At 38.1% G+C, this 23266-nt stretch overlaps 1 protein-coding gene across 1 annotated transcript in view; it reads left to right on the top strand.

Annotated features, from left to right (window-relative positions):
• Positions 1 to 15579, top strand: part of SCUBE1 (signal peptide, CUB domain and EGF like domain containing 1) — a 209806-nt gene extending 194227 nt beyond the window's left edge. Inside the window, exons 15-23 of the mRNA XM_062570700.1 lie at positions 834 to 992; positions 2160 to 2363; positions 3774 to 3935; positions 7071 to 7238; positions 8116 to 8277; positions 9711 to 9908; positions 12862 to 13014; positions 14074 to 14153; positions 15426 to 15579. Coding sequence (XP_062426684.1) covers positions 834 to 992; positions 2160 to 2363; positions 3774 to 3935; positions 7071 to 7238; positions 8116 to 8277; positions 9711 to 9908; positions 12862 to 13014; positions 14074 to 14153; positions 15426 to 15578 — 1439 coding nt within the window. The 3' untranslated portion in view covers position 15579. The remainder of the gene's footprint in view (positions 1 to 833; positions 993 to 2159; positions 2364 to 3773; positions 3936 to 7070; positions 7239 to 8115; positions 8278 to 9710; positions 9909 to 12861; positions 13015 to 14073; positions 14154 to 15425) is intronic.
• Positions 15580 to 23266: the final 7687 nt, after the last annotated feature.

The raw sequence follows: 23266 nt of genomic DNA, 5'->3' as shown, positions 1-23266 counted from the left end.
TGCTTTCTCTCTGTTACCTCTTCTGAAATTCTGAGTTTAACAAAAAGATTATATCATACAGCCACAAGCTCGGAATGAAATCCTTTTGGTGGCTTTGGTGTTATAGATTTCCCCCCCAGTCTGGAAGGTCCATCAAGTATTATAAATGGGATGATTTTCATCTAGATGTCTCTATATAGGGAGACGATGCTTAAGTGATTGTGTCCTAACAGTTTTTATCCTTTCTCCTCATATTTAGAGACTGTATTCACTTCCCCTGGCATGTATTTCCCCTTAAAGCCTCACTTCCCCGGCATGTGTTTTCCCTTAAAGCCTTCTAATATATTTTCATAAACTCCCACTAAAGGGCTTTTAATCTTTTTTTAAACTTTGATATCTGGTGATTGCCACTGATGAAGGAGAAGAAACCCCAACTGATAGTTTCAGTTCATCTGGGAGCCAGAACTGCTATGCTTTTGTCCCAGGCTTGTCACTCATCAAGTTATGAAAATTGACTCTCTTGCTTGATTTAACCATCAAATGACTGTATCACTGATCTTAACTAATCTCTGTAAAGAGTTTCCCAATCTTTATGCAGAAAAGAGACAGGAAATTATAAACATTAGAAGTACGACTATGCAGCTAAGCATCACCACACTTGTATTTATGCCTCTTGCTTTCACTTGCAAAATGAGCAAACGCAAAATTGCACTGAGCAGGAGGTGTCTAACACTGCATGCGAAATGTTATGAAACCCGTCACTGCATTCAGGATAACTCAGCTATCACTCATTAGCCTGCCACTTGCTACTTTGCTACTTGATTTCTTTTCTGTGTTGCTTCTCTTATGCAAAGGAGGTCCATTCCCTTGTACAGACAACTGCCAGGTGACCTTTGTGAATCTCAAGTGTGATTCCTCCAAGAAAAAACGCCGGGGCCGCAAGTCACCATCAAAAGAAGTGTCCCATATCACTGCAGAGTTTGAAGTGGAGATGAAGGCAGAAGAAGTCTCAGGTTGGTGAAAGATCTCCCATGGTCTGTGGAGAGAAATTGTAATTCAGGTCCTCAATGTGTTAGATTCTCTCTGGTGCTGTTTCATCAAGCTGCTGTGCAAACCTTTTAGCACAATCGTTACTCAACAGCCTTTCCACATTCAAAATTAATTGAAAGGAGTCAAGTGTGAAATTAAGCCAAAAGAACAAAGATTAGACCTGCAGCAAAATTTCCTCAAAGTCTGGAGTTAAATCTAGTAGCTTAATTTAGTCTGATTTCTTCAAACAACAGAAGCATTAATTGATACACAGAGATTGTAAGAATTAGGTAGAGGTTTTGTAGCACCAGCCGTGAAAATATCCTTCAAAATTTAAGTTTCTGCAACTTCAATCTGAAAATAAAACATTTTTATTACACATTTGGTATACTCATATTTTGGTAACAAACTTCAGAAAGAAATAGATTTGCTTCAAGTTATTCATGAGATAGAATATTATGCTATAAAATCCAGCCAAAAAAAATGTGGGCTCAATACATCCCAGTCCTCAACAGCAGTTTTCTTAGCCCATGAGACATAGCTCACCAGCCAAGTGGTTCAAACAGCAATCATGCCAGAAAGCAGCTTTCTTTGCATCACTTAAATATTTTGCACCAGGAACTGAGTGAGAATTCCTAATCAACTGAGTAAACCATGGGCTGAGAAAATTCAGAAACATTAGTCAAGTCAGCTTGAATACATATCTGGAATTAGAGTATAGTGGGCAATTCCCCACACCTCTGGCAGTGCACACAGCAGCAGTCAGTGCAACGCTGTAAAGCTGTGATGGCAACCTTGCCCAGTATCAGCCCGATTTTGCTGCCTAGATTGATGTGTGCTGCAGCCCTCTCTGTGCAGTCAGTAGAACTAGTCTTTTTAATGCAGAGAAGTGCATGGGGAGTGCAATTACCTTACAGCCTGAGAAGTTTAGTTTGGCGAACCTCAGTGTACTGGCTTGTCCCCTATAGAGGCCCAATGTTGAGTATAGTGTGCTGCTTCTAGAATTTATATGAAGAAGAAAGTGAAGCAAACAGTGGAGTGATAATGCGGTCTGAGAAACAGCGCAATATAGGCTAGGGGTTTTATGTTAAGCACCTTTGCTTAAATATGAATCTCAATTGCTTCTAGTTTTTTTATCATTTCCCATTTAGACACCTGTAACATTGACTGTGTTCGGAAAAGGATGGAGCAGAAGCTGCAAACTGCAATCAAAACATTGAGGAAATCTATTAATAAACAGCAATTTTACATTCAGTTTTCTGGGACAGAATATGAAGTGGCTCAGAAGCCAGCTAAAGCTACTGAAGGACATGAAGCTTGCAGTGCAGGGCAAGTGCTGCAGGAAGGAAAATGCGGTAAGTCCCCACAGCTCCCTTCAGACCAGGCAAAGCCCCCAAAACAAGCACCCCTCCTGACTTAACCAGCCCCTAATGAGTTGGCAGGAAATCTATTAGGTGACAAACAATTTAGATCCATGTTACTCAGCCTGTGTCTATTGATGGTTCATAAGACAGCACAAGAAACTTCATTAAATGACTGCAGGACAAAAAAAGAAACATAAATATGTACACATTCTCATGCTGCCAGCAGATGCGTATCAGGGCGTGCCATGATAGTAGCTGGTAGCTAGTTTCTCATTGCCCCAAGCATCCGATGAAAATGTAATTACCATTCTGTAAAACAGTAAAATCCTGTTTGCTTAGATTCTATATATTTAGTTTTATTATAGCCCCTCTTTAATTCTCCTCACCACCAAATAATCTATGATCAATAATATCTATATAACACTCAAGAGGTCCAATTTAAAAAAGGCTAAAAAGCCGTGATCTAGAGATACCTATTTTAACTTTATGTAAAGTATCGATTTCTTTTGAGCTGTTTCCCAGGTTATCAGGCTCTAGTGTCTTCCTGAGGATAAGCTGCTAATGCAAACCCATTAATGGCAGTTCTCAGCACAACATTGCTAATTGCTAGAAGTCACATTTTGAAAATCAGCCCATCTGTGTTCTCAGCTTCTTTTAGACACCAAGTCATTTGCAAGCAAAAAGAAATAGTTTCTTGATGCAGATCTGGTAGGTGCCTCTAAAGAATTGGTTCAGATGTTGTTTTCAGCATATAGGAACAGTGATTTAGAAGCTGTATTGAAACACTGTTGCTATTAGTGTCTAGAAACCTATGTACTTTAACTACCTGTATTCTGCAGAGAAAAATATTTAATACAATCATGTTCCCTGTTGTAGCAAGAATAGCATGTGGATTCATATCTCTATTTAAAATGCCTTTCAGTTAAGGTATGCAAGTTTCAAGAAGTATTGCATGGGATACATTGCCCTCAGAGAAATTTCTAAAACTGTTCTCAGGAGAGAGACTTACTATCTTCTTCCATAAAGCCAACATGTAACTGCATCTACTGTAAACTAAAAATTCACATCACTTCCTATACATTATGCACCGCTGTCTTAATTAAACGACGATATTCCATTTTAAGACTGCATCAGCAACATATATCTGATAAATGCTTAAGTGCAGTTAAATGCCATCTAATGGTTCAAACAATAGAAGAAGGATCTTGCATTGATGTAAATTGACCTAGACCACAGTGGAGATGGACCTAGTTACATCAGGTGGGGATCCTAGCCAGTGTATGCCGAGTGCCACTATCATACTGGGGCCAAAGAGATCTCACTTCTCAGATGTTTGATATAAAGGCAAATGATGTGACCAAAATGAAAGTCCTTATGGAGATTCCCCTTTTCTTTTCTCAGTTACCTGCAGCACCGGCACCTTTTATAGTGGAGAACATAATCAGTGCATTCCTTGCTCGCCAGGAACATACCAAGACACAGAAGGTCAACTTACCTGTGAGCCTTGCCCAAGTAATGATGGACAGGGAGTAGCAGGCGCCCGGAACGTGTCAGAGTGTGGAGGCAAGTGAATTTGATTATCAAAGGAGTAGGTATTGTCATATGGCATGTGAGGCACGGAGGCTAAAAGAGGAGAGTGCCTTCCACATTTCTGTTTTGTAAAGCTGACAGAAGAAAACTCTGTGCCCTTACAAGCAATACACATGTTTTGGATTGTTCCATCCACTGACATGCTGGCATTGCTACCAAACAGATGTGACCAGCTGCAGCAGTGTGAGCTATGGCATGGAACCAAGCAAGCCAAGCAAAACACTTTGCTTCAAGTCAGGTGTGGAGTCTGGACATACCTTGACTTGTAAGGGCTCATCATGTGTATTGCGAGCCAAAGGGATAGATTAATTTGGCCTGGTATTGGTCTAATGAGCTTGCCGATTAAACATTTTGCATGGGCTGCAGTTTACCTGGTGTAATCTGTAGCGATCGTGATTTTGAGAATGTTGTACTGCAGGGATCTGTACCTGCATTTAAAGCTAAGGACTGTGAGTTTTAATGCTACTCAAGTTCCCTGTAGCTTTTGGCAAGTGACTTAATATCTCTGACTCAGCTTCACTATATATAAAGTAAATAATGGTGATGATAATCCCTAGTTTCAGAAGAGAGAGATTAAGTTCAGTTTGTTATGCTTCTACTGTAACTTAATCAAGACAAGGTTTCAAGATACAACCGTTAATTATTTTCTGTACCTTATTTCATTACACATGAGCAAAATCTACTTTATAGTCAGATACATTCTTTGACGTTGAAACAAATCTGTCCTATCTGCTATGCTGGATTTTGAAGTTCTATCTTTAAAACTCATTCATTAATTGCATTAATGTTTGCTTCAAGGATATCTAGAACGAATGCACAATAACATTGGAGATGCTGCCATTTTTTTCCCCATCCACCAAATGAAAAATAATTTTAGTGTCTCCAGTTTAAACATATGGTAGATTTGGTTGATTTATTGGATGAAGGAATTGTGTCACTGGAAACTTGTGGAATGCCTGTGCATCTTCAGTTATAGCGGCTCTTATTTAGCCAAAATAGAACAAGACTAGATTATTAGCAACATAAAGTCTTAATGTACAAGGACCTGCTGTAGTACACTGACCAAAACGGTACAACAGCAAGATGAAAGACAATTTTTTTTTCACAGCTGGCAAAGCTTCCACTTGAATTTTTGTTCTCCACGTGAATAATAACTCTTTTTGCAGAGTGGATTTGTCTCAAGATAGACTGTTGTGATCTGACAACAGACATTTTTTCTGATGAGCTCTCCCCTTTTCTCTCTCTGAAAGTGGCAAGAGAGAATATGCTGTAGTCTTCATATTCTTCACTGTCGAAGATTTTGTCAAGATCAGTATGTCTCCATAAAATGTTTCAGCATATATGATGAAACAGCATATTTTGATTAAAAACAGATTTTGTTAGAAATGTACTCACCACCCGAAATCAATAGTATTTTTGTATCATAGCTTCTGGAACAGTAATGCTAGTGTAGTAACAAATATGCTATGCTTGAGATTCTCTGCCCTGTAGGTGAGGCACATAAAAATATGTAAGAAATTTTAACTGACTGTTGCATAGAACTCCCTCTATATTGTAGTTGCAAGTAAGTAAGATGCTATGGTACTTGTTACATGCAGTTCATGTAGACACAAGCACAAAGCACAGCTAGGAAAACTGTTCAGCCGAGGCATTTCTCCGGGAAATCCACCTCAATCCTATTTTTTGGCAATTTCAGTAGAAAAGGCAAGAATGAAATAAACAGCTCATTTCCTTCTACGTCTCCAGGCGAGGACTGGGACACTGTAGTGCTGAAAGTGGCAGGTATTTAGCACTATTAAAACTCAACTGTACTACTTCTTTAAAAAAATGTCTGTAAGAGTTTCACAAATGCTAAATTGTGACAGTAAAAATCCAGATCCCAATTCAATTTTCATTAACTGTTTTTACATTAACGTCCAGTGCCCCATTGGACCAGACTAGTTGTGCTACAGAACAGACTTCAAATGAGCAGTGTCGTACCATTTCTCAAAGGTCTGTAACGACTTCAGCTTGTATAGTCATATTGCAGCCTGCTGGAATGGGAACAGAACGGAGTCCCGGAGACACCGGTCCCACAGGTGTCCATAGAGGTTTCACTTTTGACTTTTGTGAGGACAGTATCTGAATTTTGCCTTTGCTTGGAAGTTCTTGTTCCTCCTGACAGCAAAGTATTGAAGATGCTAGAAGCCCTCCACATTTCCAGGCACGTTCTTAACTAGCCCCAACTAGAGTTCTCAGAGCTTTCAGGTTTTTGAGCCAGTTGTTTACGCCTACTGTTTTCCTCTTTTGGGAGCTAAATTATAAAGTATTGGGATTAGGCAACCTCAGGGAACAGTTAAAACACATCTCAAAGCACTAGTCTCCTATGTTGGGGTGGTGTGAAGACATGCACTAATGTCATAGATCCTGAAAAACTTGACATCCTGATTCCCAGATAGGCTGTCAAGGAGTGAAATCATCAAACTAGCAAGAAACAAGCCAATTAAATTGCCTGTCAGAAATTGCCTGGAGAGCAAATTTTGAAACAGCATTGTATCTGTTAGCAGACTTACCCACAAAGTGCTTTGCTTTTCACAAATCACCGTTTTCTGGCAAAAGAGCTTCTGACAAGCACTAATTCTCATAGCCTCCTGGAAAACTGACGGTGTCAACTGCTTTCACAAACAGGGTGTTTGACTGGTCCAATCCAGTCTGGTAAATCCCATTATCTACTGTTTCCATAGGTATAAAATGGAGATTAAAAAAAAAAAAAAAAAAAAAAACTTGCTTCATGGATATGGTCTGAAGATTCATTATTTCTTACAAAGTGCTTTGAGATTTTCAGATGAAAGACTTAGCAAAAGTACTAAGTATTACAACAATGGAGTCCTTACTGGAAAAAAAAACCATATATAGTAAAGAACTTATTAAGAAGCTAGTTCTATTTCCTGGCATCATTTTTAGGAAGCAGTTGCAGGAATAAAATTGGCAGGTAAGATTAGAACTTCATTAGCAGCTGTCCTGATACTATTTTTTAAATTATAGGAAGCATTACTAATTACTAGTGGCTTTTATACTTTGTCCAGAAAAGTAGGCTCACTAATACAGATGATCATTTTCAATTTCTAGGGCAGTGTTCTCCTGGACACTATTCTTCAGACGGTTTTAAACCTTGTAGAGTCTGTCCTCTTGGTACGTATCAGCCTGAACCAGGAAGGACCCTCTGCTTTCCATGTGGTGGTGGGCTTGTGACCAAGTACGAAGGTGCTGTTTCATTTCAAGACTGTGAAACCAAAGGTGAATTTCAAATCTTTCCGTGATTCGTAGGCTATATTGCTCCTTCATTTTCCTACTGCTTGCCCTTTTGTTTGTAAACTTCAGTAACAGGGGACTTTGAAATTCTCCAACACAAACATAGCCACTGCATGTAGAAACACTGTGTGGTTAAACTAAATGATCAGGAAATCTGTAAACTAGGAATGATTGCCTGAGACTGCAGAGACTGAACAGTCTTTATGGTATGTTTTGGAATTTACCACAGGCACGTATAGTGGTAGCGCTGCAACTAGTAAGTAAATCAGCCTCAGTGCATGGCAAGAAATAAGACCAACTTGCGTAAAAGAATGCTTTAGCCTTTGCATGCAATATGGTTTTATTTAACAAATTAGAAGAACTAAACACGACAGAAATTTTATGAAATTAAAGATTGATTATGGGTAGACTGGGCACAAGTGGTAAGTGTGCAATATGTTGTGTGCCCCACAATGTCAAACACCAATGCAAATGCTGAGGGTAGCTTGAATTACATGCTGGCTCTGTTCAAACAGATGCTAATGAAAACTTCTCTCTTGCTACTGTAAAAAGCATTACTGTTGTTGAGGAAGATAGGTATCAGCTTCCATTTGTTCAAAACTCACAGGAAAGCACTGTATGTAAAAGAGACATGTGGTATGTGTTACTAGGTCGTAAGGTTTTAGCTTTAGTCTTTGCAACATGATTCCAGTTAGAAGGGTCTTTGTAATTGGAAATACAGTGAGCTGATGTCTTTTTCCCTTGCAATGGTGTGGTAAGTATACTGCAGTATGGAGCTCAGGGGACATGCCCAGGGTAGAGGAAGTTGCCCCTGCACTAAAAATTGCTACTTTCTGAAAATAATGTACCTCACACCTTACAGTTCACTGTTCTCCTGGACACTATTACAACTCCACAACACACAGATGTATCCGGTGCCCTGTGGGAACTTACCAGCCTGAGTTTGGCCAGAACTACTGCATCACCTGCCCTGGGAACACAAGTACAGATTTTGATGGCTCCACTAATGTTACGCACTGCAAAAGTAAGTTGTATTTATATTAGTTGTGAGATGAAGCATATCTCTGGGTGTGGATTGCAGCCTGGATGTTCCATCGGTCAGGCTGGACTTCAGTTTTTCATTTCATAGTTAGCTTATGCTTCTGCCATACAGAACAGGAAGAATTGACTGTGAAGACAGTGCAAACAAAACCTGGAAAAGTACGACTCGCTGCATATAATTGTTTTAGTATTAATGTAATCTGGCACAGTGCCTGCTACAATTTAAAACTACAGAGCTTTCAAGATCCTGTAAGTTTTGCAGTGTTTCATCCTTCTCTGTGTCTCTGTAGAGCTCAGTATCTTTCAGCAGAGTTACTGCCACTAATCATTAGGAAACACTATAAGATATGGTCATGCATACTGCAGTTGTCAGGTGATCACTCATAACAATGAAATCTTCTCATAAGCTCTTTTGCAGTGCTCAGTCTTCTATCTTAAATCACCATTTAAATATCCTCAAGGACTCCAGTGCAATTTTATTTCATCTCCTGTGAAAAACTGATTCTTCTGGGCAGGCAATTTTTGTTCCTCTCTCATATGCTAATTTAAGAGAATTTCTCTATAAAATTAGGTAATGTCATCTAAACTAAATATTCCTGTATAAGTCTATCTCTTTTTTTATTCTGATTGTATGCTATGTATTTTTGAAGTCTTTCATTATTTCTTATGTAATTTGAGTAAATTAGTTATTTGCAAGGAATTTGAAGGAGTTTATCCTATAAAGTTAAACCATCCTTGTCATTTTGCTATCTCTGATGTTCTCTCTTTTCAAACAGATTTCTGACCTTACATAATCTTTGAGCCTTTAATTAAGCAAAATATTTAAAAGTGGGTGAGAAGGACTGGAGAGATCAAACTTAAGTAGCTTTCTGAATCAGACTTCTGCAGCAAATTCAGCTGGAATTGTGAAAGCTTGGAAAATAAAACTGACTGTCAGCAAAGATTCTTTATTAACTGTCTTAATCTAAAATAAAGCAAGAGGGTCTATAATCAAAATGGGGTTACCTGTTAGGTTCATTACACTCCTTCATCTAAATCAAGTTAAAAAACAAGTGATGTTCAACACACAAACCTTCCATGTGTCAGCATGGTCTTAGTGGTAACCACTGTGTGCATACTTCCACAGTGGGATCATGCTTACTTACCTGCATTGGTATCTCAATCAAATGTTAAATCAGTCTGAATGGAGAGTTAAATCACGTTATACACTGGAGAGGATGCTTTTGCAAATTAGTGGGAGCAGCCTTGCCGACTGAGTATACCTTTAAAGGCTTTCTATCTTAAACAAAGAGACAGCTGGAGAAAGTATGCTTATCTGCAGCCTTGAGGAGTTTAGACTTGCTCTTGACAGATGTAGAAAAACATCTCAAATTAGCTAATAGGCTAACACAAATACTAATTTATATTTCTCCATAGACCAGCACTGTGGAGGAGAACTTGGGGATTATACTGGCTACATTGAATCGCCCAACTATCCTGGAGATTACCCAGCTAATGTTGAATGCATTTGGAATATAAACCCTCCCCCAAAGAGGAGAATACTCATTGTAGTACCTGAGATATTCCTCCCAATTGAAGACGAATGTGGTGATGTTTTAGTCATGAGGAAAAGTGGTAAGTTACCAGCCATGAATTATAAATATTTATAGCAAATAGATTGCGGGAAAGTTCGTATGGACAAGACAAAATGAGATCTTCATCCATTCAATGTTTGTAAAAGGATTGCTAAATAAACTAACACAGCAGGTTAAAGCAGAGCACTAATGAGTGGTGTCTTGGCTGAATCACAAGCAGTTAATGGACTTTTGTCTGGCCCAATTATCAGGTGAGATGAATCACTGTTGCTCTGTGGAAGTCCATAAAGCTATGCAAAGTCATACTAGAAGATGCTCTTCTCCTTTGCAGATATATCTGTGCTGCAATTATTATTAAATCTATTCACCAACACAGGTTGGTGCATCAACCTGATACTCTCAAGAATTCCAGTTTTCCCAACTTTATGTTGAGTGCAGCTTATGTTGTAGCTGCGATTACAAAGTTAATTCATCTACTTCTGAAGTTAGGGCAGCAGTGATGCAGCCCTCCTTCAGACCTATGCAGGCAGCTAGCTTCTGGCGATCTGTTGTTAAAGCTTCAAGAAACATGGCACCTGAAAGACAACTGTTTATGTGAAGTTTTGTTTAAAATAGTATATTTTACTTGCTAAAATAGTTTTCACAACTTTTTATCCGCTAGGGCTTGTGTTGGCAGCTCTACATGTCAGATTAGTACAAAAAGAAACCTGATCATTACAGATGGAAGAACATTATATCTGGCTAGTTTTATGAAAGCAGCCCAGTTGCTGTAGCAGAATAACTCAATAGTCCTTCCAGTCCTAAATCTGGTTCCAACAGTGACTAAAGCCAAGTATAGCAGGGAAAAGTTTGGCTTCCACCTCAGGACTAATAACAGCAACACTGGAAAATGCGGGGAGTTTTTCAGAGCTATGATTTGTGATCACTGTATGTTTGGCATCATAAGAATAGCTCTTACAAATATTTATCATAGTTCATATAACATCAGCTGCCAATCTTCTGGAGGAAAAAAATGATTGCAGTTCCAGAGCTACAGTTCAGTCCACTTTTTTGAACTTCAGGAATGGACTGGACCACAGTATTAGGCGTGAGTAATATAGAATATTCTCCTCAGTGTGGTTACATGAAGCTAGGCCCTTTTCTAGTTCCCACTCACCAACCAGTCGTAGCCTTACGCGTACGCACGCAGCTGTGGACCGAGGCAAGTTCCAGAGCCCTTGGGAACAGGGCAGTATGACCGTGCTCGCTGCCTTAGCAGATCCCGTGTGCTGTTTGAGCCGAGCAGGTAAAGGCTGTGACCACAGTTATCTGAAGTAACCTCTGCCTGTGCACAGTGTGGATGTGTTCAGCCCAAGCTACCCTGGGAACATGAATGGAAAGTGAGCAGGATCATGAAGTTTACTCAGCCATCTCTGGGGTACTCTTAGCTTTGCTCTGTCACCTTTACTCTGCCCTTTTGTATACATTAAGAAATAATGACCTTAACTCTTTTAAAAATCAAATATTCTAGTCTGGAACTCATTAAAAACCCTCACTATAATGATATGTTGCAGGGCAATGCCACAGATAGATGTAGCATTGATGGAATAAGTTGGTTGGATATATGCATTTTCTGAACCTACTGTGATGTTTGGGTTTATGTTTAAGCTTTGCTGTGAATGTCTGGGATTGATAATTAAGTTGGCTCCAAAAATTTATATAAAATTATGTTCCTCTGGAATTGAAATATTTCATAAAATCACGCGGATTTTACTAATAGTTTTTTTCCAGAGGAAAATCAAAATAAAAAGTCTCAGTGCTGAAGATACTACCTTTTGGAACAAAACATTCTGATATTTAAGTTTTTGTGATATTAAAATATCCACAAATTTAAAAGACTAAAAAGGAAGTAAGAAACCTTTTTCTGTAATATTCTTTCACAAAAATTTCAGATGCTATTTTTACTTGTCTGAGAGGTTATTAAACTTAACTAGCATTTCAAGATAGCTAAATTGTTAAGGAAAATGGAATTTCCGTCTTCTATCTGACACTAATGTACACTACTTGTTTTTGGTGTAACTACATCATCATTATAACAGTTTCATCCTTAAGACGTCCTGATAAATATTAATTCCAGTTTAACATAATCTTTATTTTGAAATTCATCTAAGGCCTTGTCCAAATCCCATTCCATTCAAAAAGACTCTTTTTGTTAATGTTGATGAAAGTTGTGTCAGCCCTTGCAAGTTCAGATTTTTGAAGGTTATGCTTGTTAAGGATCTTCCTCTAATTATCCTGTGGCTTTGAAGTCCACAGGTCTTTTCTGAACTAAGGAAGAACCTTTTTTTTTTTTTGTTTTGTTTTGTTTTTTTTTTTTTTTTTTTTTTTTTTTTTTTTTTTGTAATTTATTTCAACTTAGAAGAGCCACCTGACATATTCTTAATGATTTGAGGATATCCTGCAGTCTGTGTTACTTATCATAAGTTCAGATAGGGGTCTGTCTGGATCCCAGACCAGTAATAGATAAATAACATTTTCTTTTCAAACGTACAGCAAGGTTATTACATTCTGATAATCAGCTTATTGCTATCAAGTAAACAGCCAGATTTGGAAGTGTTAGGAGCTGGTCACCAAAGCTGCCTGGGGTACGACTGACTTGTTCTTGCCTGTCTGGGACTGGCATATTGGAGCGCTGGAATTCAGTGCTGCAGTAATACACAGAATAAGTAACATAACTAACTTTGTAAATGCTAGTAATGATTTGTGGCATCTTGCTGTCTACCTAAGCATCTTGTCCCAGGACAGAGGGATGGAGGGGAAGGGTTCCCATTACCTTTGTGGAAAAACTTGCTTCTCCTTATAGGCCAATAAAGAGTACCTGCCTCCTATCATAAAAATCTTTCACTCTCAGGAGTGGGTGAACTAACAAGTGTCTTATTAGTCTGACAGTTCTGACCAGGAAGAATGCAAAAAAGTTATTTTTATAAAGATCATTTATTTATTTAATCTTCTAGCTTCTCCTACTTCAATTACTACATATGAAACATGTCAGACTTACGAGAGACCTATTGCGTTTACCTCAAGATCACGGAAGCTATGGATTCAGTTCAAGTCAAATGAAGGAAACAGTGGGAAAGGATTTCAAGTCCCGTATGTGACTTACGATGGTGAGAATGTGATTATTTTCCATCTTTAAGTTATACCTGGATTTCAGAAAATTGTTACTTAGAATCTCTTTTACACTGACAGCAGGGAGAGAAGAATGAGAAAAATTTGTTGTAACTGATTTTTAGGATTTCCAGTGAATTATGTTAAAATCAGTTGTAATGGATTTGGAGTAATACTTCATTTTGTATGAATTACTTTTCCTAATCCGTTAAAGACAGCAAGGTGCACTGAACTCTTTAAATTTAATCCTTCTCCCACTGAATTCAAGGAGACCCTTTTGGCTTGTTACTTATCACATGCATAGTGAGCATACCTTTAATTGCTCTACATTTTAGGAAGCTCTTTCATCCAGCCTTACTGGTAACTAGCAAAACCATGAAAAGCAAAAATTGAAAGAATAACACATCCAACAGGAAAAAAAAATGCAAAAGAAAATCCTTCAAAGGTTATTTGCAAAATAAACGTTGCAAAATGTTCTAAGACAGTCTGGATTGTCATACAAAAATAAGCACTAAACTGTGTATTTTGGACTTCAGACTGTTTTAAAGAAAGTAAGACTTTTCTGTGCTACCTTTGGCAGCTGTTCTCTGTTAGCCCATCTCCGTGCCAAACACCGGTGGAATTTAGTGAATGATTAGAAAACCTGATATTAAGCTGGTGACTAGTATTGATTCAAGAATCAATTGAGAGATGGTGTAAGGGCAGAAAAAGGTCTGTTCCTGACTGTGCCTCTGACTTTGTGTATAACCTTAGACAATTATTTCATATTTCAGTCCCTGTGTCTTCATTTTTAAAATACAGATGATAATGCCAGGGAAGAGTTTTCTGAGACTAATTTAGTATTTGTGTAGATAACTCAACATTGCTGTTCTAAAGAGGTACAGAATTTAAATTTTTAATGTGATTAGATTAAACAGCATGAGAGATATAGATAATGAACTGGTTGCTGAATTTCCCTGAATTATCTTGAGGAGGAGGTCTAGCTAATTAGTGCTTGTCTAGCTATAATCCTCCCAAAGGATGTCACAAACAGTCACTTGCGAATCTTCATTTTTCAGAGGATTATCAACAGCTAATAGAGGACATTGTTCGAGATGGACGATTATATGCTTCAGAAAATCATCAAGAAATTCTAAAAGTAAGAAAATTCTACTCTATCTGAGGCTGGCCAAGAATTTCTTTTGCTATGTATTTTCCCAAGATAGTTCTCATTACCCTGATGGGCTCATAGCAATTAAGCCTCAGCTGTGATGCCCAAATTAAATTCTCTCTCCTCTGAGATTTGTGCTGGTATTTGAGGTAGTACAAAATCAACTGGTCTATAAGCATGGACACAACCAGAAGAAAAAGAAGTTAATGTAGGAACTTCCAGTCTACTTAGCACCACTGAGCTGTTTAGCAGTCAGTATCAGCAGCTTAGCAAAGTATGGGGGTTTAGCTTTAAAGGACTAGCTGTGCTTTTAATGCTGAGCACATGTATGTCTTTTGCTGAATCAGGACCTAAATGAAACACATGCTAATATAATTGCGTGTTAGAAAATAAGTTAACTAAGAATGAAGAAACGATTGTTTGAAGAGCCTTCTTCAGCCTCCATCTGGCACATGTTTAAATGAGTCATTAAATTAGAATTTCTTGAGCAGTAAAAACATATCTACCTAAGCCACTGTCCTGCCTCAACAAGACGTAAACATAACATAGCATTGTAGCCTGCTGGTGAAATAATTTTTAAAAGACACAAGCAAGAAATTGGGGGGAAATGGAGAGAAAGGCTGCTGGGCTGTCACCTATTAACAAAAAAAAAGGGGGGAGAAAAAAAAGCTTGTTCAGAAGACAACATTCAACCTTGAAAAGTACGGTTTGGAAAGAGGGGAACTGATCAGCACACAGCTGCCAGTGGGCACCCAGTCCTAACCTGGTGAGTATTTGGTCACTAGAGTTTTGGGGTCACTCAGGTCTCGACTCCTGCATGCAAAGGGGTTCAGTGAGCCTCCAACTCAAGGTTCACAAGAGGGCAGGATAAGGTCCTCACAAAGCTCAGCATTGCTGAAAGCAGCTTTCTCCTTCATGGAGGCAGGGCAAAAGCTTCAAATGAGCTGGGAGGGCAGGAGGAGGCAGCTGGCAATTCTAATGCCTACCTTATGTAGCTGGTTTGCAGTTGACCTGGCCTCTACCCACTCAGTTTAGTACCTTCCAGGAACACTAATTGCAGAAAAACAGACAGCACAGTAAAACATTGCAGCAGCAAAAAACTCTACAGGCAACACGGGGTACAGCTCCCTTACACTGCTTTACCTAGGATGGCATTTTGAAAAAAGAAATCTATATGATTGTTGTTCATTAATTTTGAAAGCTGTGCAGAAACTAAGTCAACATACTGCTTGTGTCTAACATCTATGTTGTCTCCCCTAGGACAAGAAACTCATCAAAGCTCTCTTTGATGTCCTGGCACACCCACAAAACTATTTCAAGTACACAGCACAAGAGTCAAAAGAGATGTTTCCGAGATCATTTATAAAGCTACTGCGCTCAAAAGTTTCCAGATTTCTACGACCATACAAATAGTCTAGTGGTATTCAGTTTGGGGTTACTTTGCATTCTTGTCAAATATTGTATTTCCTCCATAGTAGAAACATTTGTTAATCTGAAGGCTCTTTTTTGCAGTCTTTATTTTCAATTGTATATTGAAGAATACTTATAATGTTTTATAATTGTTAAAAGCCAATGTTCTGAATGGAATTTTTACCACAAAGAAAAATAATTGTGGATCATTGAGTGCATCTAGTTAAAGATCCAAAGTTGTGTCTGCACTAGTGTGTCTTCACCTTCCATTTGAAATTACATTTCATAGAAAATATTCTTTCTAGCTGTTTATTTTCCATGAAAAACAAATCTTCAAAGCGTAGAAGGAAACTATTCAAATCCAAGTAAACTACCTGCAGATAAGTCCTGTTGTAGAAAGAAGTATGTAGCATAAATAATATTTGGATTTTGAATTGCACTTGAACTTTATATTTGAATCTTTAGAAGAAAACAAAACAATCTAAATTTTGTTATTTCTCCTTTGTGGTTTAGTGGAACCGTTGCCCAAGTAGAAATCAAAAGAGAAGAAAAGGGAGAAAAAAAGAAACAGATGTATAATTTTGTTTTATGAATTACATAACAGTCCCATGCCCGTTTTATCTGTCCTCTTCTAAACTTCTTCAGAGGTTTACCACTATCTACTCTTTCCTTGAAACTGATGTAGCTATGAATTTTATACACCAGTTGGTTCCTTTGAAGGCATTTACAATAGGATAGATGAGAAATGAACAGCAACAGCGAAAGTAGTAGTCTGTTTTTCTTTGCGTTAATAGAGCATCTAATTAAGTACAATATATAAATATATAAATATATACTTCTATTTGTGGGTACATTAGTAATGTTATCTTTAGTTACTGTAAATATTATTCATGCTTAAATCTTTACTCCCACACACACTATTTACTCATATCTATTTGTAAGTTCGTTTAGATGATTAAATGACTTCTCCAAGTGCTCATCACTTCTGTTAACACCAAACTGAAGCCTTTTGGAGTTTTATAATACTGGATAATGTTTTTTTTCTTGGACAATCTCTTTCAGCATACATTATTCCAGGAAGAATAACATCAGTTAAGATGCAACTGCTCTCCGGTATCTTGGTCAGTAAAGAAAGGGTCAGTTACTGACGCTTCTTTGGGCATCCCTCACACCCTGGCCAGGAGGCACCCTGAGGACAGCACACTTGAGAGGGGCTCAGTCATTATGTGAGATCTGCCCTACATAAAACGCTGTGAACGTGCCTCCATCAGGTGCCCAAGCTCTAAGCGGGGAGGGTGGGGGGAATGGGACATAGTTTTGCAGCCCACTTTGAAGAGGTAGGTGGAGGGCAGGTCCTGCGGCCTTTGGAGACCCAGCGCTCCCTTTCACCTCCCCTTTGCAGCCACGGCACCCGCTGGCCTTGGGCAGTTCTCTGGCCGCCCAGACCCCCCACCAGAGAGCACAGCCTTGTAGTCTCGCTTCCTCTCTGAGCGACAGGTAGCTGGTGGGTGATGATAAATCCCGTGTTCCCTCCTGTTCCTTGGCACAGGAGCAAATTTCACTGAGAGTGGACTATTTTTATTACCATTCCAGTCTCTTTATTCTTAAGTCCCTTCCTCTTATATACCACTTCCCTACAGTTTTATTACGTGTGGAAATTAACCATCAGGCCAACAACCTTTCAGGAAAAGGCTAACATAAAAAGACAGCTTTGCTTCACTGCATTTTTTTTTCTTTTTTTCTTTTTTTCTTTTTTTTTGGATGCTCTCAAAAACTTACATTTAAGTAATAGCTACCTTTTTATGCCTCTTTATGTCTCCATTTTAAATACTGCTTAAATTATATTTACGTTGTTTTCTGTTGGCTACCAGTGGTTGAACTTTCCATTTCTAAGTGACTCCCTTAGCATTTTGTTGAGTTTTTCCACTTAGCCATCTGGTATTTTTACTTGCCTTCTTTCCTTTTCTAGTTAAGAGCATAAATCTTTCCTTTCTGTGCCTAAACAGTTTCAGCTCTGTCTAGCAATTCTTTTCTTTCATTGATGGATCTTAGTCCTTTGAAGAGCTTTTGTTTTAAAAAATGTATTTATATATTTTAACTCATGTTTCAAAATATAACATCTCCATGAGAGTCTTCTTTGAAAGGCTGTTAAGCCTATTTTTTGTGAAAATATTGAAACTACTTTCCTTAAATATTCACTATGGGTTAGTTAAGGTGGACATTCAAAGGAGAACATGTCATCACTCCTAGACTCAGTGTAGTCATGGAATGAAAAAGTATAGCTACATGTGTTTGTTTTTGGTGGGTTTTTTTGGTAACAGAAAGAATTTATTTGTGCAAAAAGAAATCAATCTTTAAAAAGCGGTAATCTTTTTAGATACTCAGTCAAGTATAAGTCTATAGCTAAAAACCACTTCATCCAAACTTTCAAAGTCTAATAGGTTATCCGGAATGATTTGGTCAGGATTACAGTCCTCCTACTGACAGATACTGGAAAATTGTTTAGAATTCTCAACAGAAGTCGTAAAATTTAACAAAAGAAAAACCACTTCATTTCCTGAAAGATGAACAATGATCTTTAAAATGGCAAATTTCAATAAGAGAAGTTTGGAGCCTGATGCTGAGCAGTGGCTTTAGGAAAATCTCTGCTAAAAATTCTGTTCAGCCACCTGCAAGCTTGGTCATAACGTCATTGTAAGATAGTGGTGACATGTAGGACAAACTTTCTTTTTGAGACAGAGCAGCGAGTCACTGCCGTACATGTCCAGAACCACTGGCAGCGCTGTAACTTGCTTCAGGTTCTCAGCCAAGAAGGGAGATCCCAAGGCCAGACAGTGCTTGCAGGAGAGACCTGTCCTGGCTGCGGCCACAGTTAGGGGAACACGGGCACAGCCACACACCGCAACTACGGGACTAGCCGCACTTAGCGCTGGGACAGCTCGCCCCAGCTTACAACCAAGCTAGCAAAACTGGTGCTTTGCCTAGTTCATCCTGACAGGCAAGGTGGGAGGTGTGGGTCAGCCCATATTCCCCAGAGCCGCATCAGGACCAGGACTCTGCAGGCAGGACTGGGCACTCAGTGACTTCTCCTGCAGCAAAAGCAGAATTTGTGCTGTTATGCTTTTTCTCTGAGAGCAAAGAAGGAAAGAGATTCATTTGGCCTTCATAAGTATGTAGTGAAATGCTTCTGAATACGTAGGGGCTTCTTATGTGAGATATTTAGAAAGCAGTCAGGTTTTGAATGTTGGCAGCTCTGCATAGAAATGCCACTGGATGTGAAAAATTCTAATAAAATAAGTAACGACAAGGGGTATGGAAGACTAAGCAAATTTCTGTTGAAATGTGCTGATTTTTACAACCACATAATTTTTACATCAGCACTAGAAATAAAGAAATGCTTTCAAGAATCCCATCCAAAAGTATCTTAACAATTTCAGAAGGGCATAAGGATTTTTCACACTGTATTTATAGTTACAGAAATTGGTGTTCACCAAATAATAGAATAGAGCTGAGCTCCTCATTTGCTAATACAGGTTGTCTGATGCTTTCACTGTCAGGAGTCCTTGAAAATATGGTTGTTATTACAATAACAGTACAACAACAAGATACGTCTTCTTTGTGGAGAAAACTTAAGCCAATTTGGGAATCAAAACCCGTGCAAGGAGAATAGGGTCTTCTCTAAGAAAATCAGCTTCATGAAATCAATCAATATATTGCAGAATAGATAATTTTGTCCTTTAAATACGAAATGCTGCATTTGACCTTAATCAATAAATACAGCCCTCTCTTTGGTCTTACAGCACTACGTGTTGTATGCCGGATAGGTGCAACATGTTCACTTGCTACTACAGAAGGCTGAAGAAGCCTAATTTGTGATTGCCTAATTGCACATCACAAACTGAACTTTTCATTTTCAATTTGCAAATGCCTGTACACTTAAAAGCTGCACCTGTAGCACTTACCATTTTAAGCCTCTCCTCCCGCACTTATTTTTAGTGAGATGGTGGTGACTCATCTGAACGTTCCCATGTGCCACCAAATAGCAGCCTGCATACCTGCTGCGATCCACCAGCAATAATCAGAAGTTGCTAAATAATAAAGCCCTAAGTCATCCCGTGACAGCGCTTGTTACTGATTGCTGTGGGCAAAGCGCATGTGTGTGTGTTTGTATTTATTTGTGTCATGTGAGTACAGGAAGCATCACGATTCTATGTTCAATGGGCCAAATTGCTACGTGCATCTTGCCTGCAATAGCAAGATTTATACTGCATGAAGACTTAGTACGCTAAAACTAGATATAAAAGCTTCTCAAGTCTTCTCTCAGCCCATTTTTTTCTTCTGCCTTCATCCATCATGTGTTAGCTTTTTACCTAAAGACCAACTTCTGAAAAATTTATTTCCTCACTATGTCTCCTCCAAACAATAATGTTAAATCACACTGTGCTAAGGTTACTGCAGATTGAGTCTAGTCCCGTGTTTACTCTTCAAACCTTGCTCTGCAATTTTGTGATAACTGGTACAGTTCTTTTTAGCTGAGCACAGCAAAAGCCCTGTGCCTGAACTTCCCGGACTTTAGTGAGCCAAAATAGGCATCTGGATTTCCCATCAGATGGATGTCTCCAATAATTATATTTCTGTAGGAACTGCTACCCTACAAAAAAAAAAATCTGTTTTGTCATGGTTTATTGACATTCTGTGTAACCACGTCTCTGAATATGGAAAATCACAGCATCAAAGCCCTACGAGCAGTTCTTGATGGGCAGCCAGCGTGTCTGTACAGTGTACATTCAAAAGGCTTTAAGTTTCCTTTGGTGAGCCTTTAGTTATTGAAGTAGGGCAGCAGGAAGAATTGCTGAACTTTTATGAAAACCACCCTGTTCCTATGCTGAATCTTTGAAAAAGGGAGAGCCTTGTACTTCATCTGTGAAATTCTTCACTCAATGTATTTTCCTTAACTTTTACCGTAAGTGATGTCTCTTCTCATTGGTGAGACAAACATACTGGAAAAGGGTTCATCTTTTCCAGAGGATTTTCAGACCTAAAATTTTAAACACAGTACAAAGACAAACATGTTCTATATATCTTTGTTGTAACATGTAAAACAACACAGTACCAAAGAAAGAAGGGGAGAAGTCGTTTAGACTGATCTTCCCATACATCAGCTTTATATTATGGTAGGCTTCTAATAAGTAGGTTTACTAAGTTGTAGACTGCCTTAAATAAGCACAGGCTTGGTCACAGAGTTTTCAGGGAGTCTGTGCTTTGATTTGTCAAGTGGCTTCTAAACAGCCCAGCTAATCTGTCGTTTTCTGTCCTGTAAGTAGAATGAATGATGCCATATAAACAAGACACATACTTACAGGCATTGAGCTTTCAAAAATGGAAGTTGAACCCAACTCTGCTGCCCTTTGTAAGCCTGCCCAGCATACTTGAACGTGTCAGATTGGTCTTGTCTATAAAGAACACTGTTTTAACCTTGCAGATAACAATTTTTAATATAATTTTCAGGAGCAAAAGTAGTGGTATGATTCTTACACAGGTACTGCAGTCCGGTCTTTGACAGTGCAGATGTCTGGAGTCTAAATAACTTTGAATGCTATTGAAAAAAGAAGCTGGAGCAGAATCTTCAACCAGCTGAAATTAGTGGCAAATTTCTCAACCACCTCAGGGGTCTGGATTTTCTCTTTTTCACATTATGGGAATGAGCAACAGATAAAGTTACTTGTACCCATGTCATGATTTCACAGTTGTATTTTTTTTTCATAGCTTAAAGCCACTGTTTGACAGGAATGGTAGTAACTGGAGAAGTTCTATAGACTCTCAGTACTTTTGAGACTTTAATGAAATAGTTTTCTAGGATGAGAGAATGTTGTAAGCACTTGGGGGGAAAAAAAGACTTTTGTCTCCCTTAAGAATTTATGGAGGAAGAGAAAATAACGTAATATAAACTTATTCCTCAATATCAGACTTGGATTTAGAAGAAGTCTCATGATTTATCATCACATTTTCCATCTGAATACAAACATACTGGGAAATAAACTCTTAATCGCAAAAACCTGTTATCTAAGTATCTGAATATATACAATTCCAGTTTGTTATTTCATTTATTTATTCTGTTTCATCACTAAGTTTTTAATCTATAAAATTAATATGTAATATACAAGAGTAAAATGTACAGAAGTACCGTTAAATGTAGTAATTTAAACCATCTGTATTCAGAAAGCAGAGATAACAAGTTTAAACCTATACAAACAATTGCAATTCAGTTTTAACTGAATTTCTCAATATCTAAGAAAAGTGGCTTTGTTTAATTAAACTTTATTTTAATGATTGTGAAAATGTCTTTTTAGAGTGTTTGTTACTTTTTTAATTAAAATTATTTTGTAAATATTGTTTTCTATGTTTTATACCTTGGAAAGGCCGCTAATTTGCATTGACAGCAGCAGATATGCAACATGATCATTAAAAATCTACTTTAGGACACTGGTGTGCATGTGGTCAGTAGTGAGATTCATCCTTCTAGATTCCTGTTATTTCTGCAGTCTCACAGGGATCATAGAAAAGGACTGCTGGGGCAATTTAACCTGCTAATTTTCATAGAACCAACTAGGAAGTGTCATTCTGAAGTGCTTACCATTTTCATAACATATGAGGAGTATGTATTTTAAAGGTAGTGCTAGGTCTTACTACGTTATTAGGATAAGGAATAACATAAAATTCAGAAATAAAAGGGAAGTCAAAATATGCCCAAACATAGCATAAAGACAAGGAAAAGTATGGTATATTTGTGCTCCCAGGTGGAAGTAGGAGTGATAAAACCACATATGGGATCTGATCATAGAGTCCTTTTCAGGCAAAACTGTCGCTGAGGTCAGTGAGAGTTTCAGCTATGTAAAGTTCCTTATGATCCTGTCTTATCATTTGTTAAACAAGAATTTCTGGTAAACTAGATTTAGGGAAAAAAAATACCTGGATGTGTAATACTGGTTTCCGTACTGATTTGCTATGTGTAGATCACTGGGCATGAGTGACATTTTGAACTAAACCCTTGTAGATGCTGCTGGGACTTCTAAGCTTTATTACCTGTGTAAATTATGTACAAACAGCTATTTCCATATGAAATGTATCATGATAGTTTAGAGCAAAGATAGTGAATCACTGTAAAAAATTTGATACTTAGAAAATAAAATGCAGTGGTCTACGCTTTACCAATATTTTAACAATACTGTCAGATTTGTAGTAGAAAATGTTGTTGTAAATGTATCTTATAAGAAAATACATTTCCTTTTGCCTCTGTATATTAATACCTTTGTTTTCTATGTCAAAGCTCAAAACAAAGCATGTAATAAAACTTTTGTTAAAATCACTTTCCTAATAAACATAAAATGGAATGGAATGGAAAGCCTCGCCTGCCATTTATTACTGCACATGGACAAGGGTCTATGCACCAGTCTAATGTAGAAAGGATTCAGGAGATAACCATCTTTTTGATTACTTTTATATATTTTGGTCCAGTTTGCATCTTTAGACAATGGGGAGCTTTTTCTTTTTCACGGAACAAGTGGAGTTGTGACACCGAGCTTGATACTTCCAAATAGATTTCAAGGACTGTTTTGTAGAGCAAGAAGTCATGGCTAGAGCAAAGCAGCACATCACCCACCCTTCCAAGACTGTTAAAATTTTTTTTAAAT

The sequence above is a fragment of the Rhea pennata genome, chromosome 1, assembly GCF_028389875.1.
Source record: "Rhea pennata isolate bPtePen1 chromosome 1, bPtePen1.pri, whole genome shotgun sequence".
Lineage (NCBI taxonomy): Eukaryota > Metazoa > Chordata > Aves > Rheiformes > Rheidae > Rhea > Rhea pennata.
This window is presented reverse-complemented; position numbering and strand designations above follow the sequence as displayed.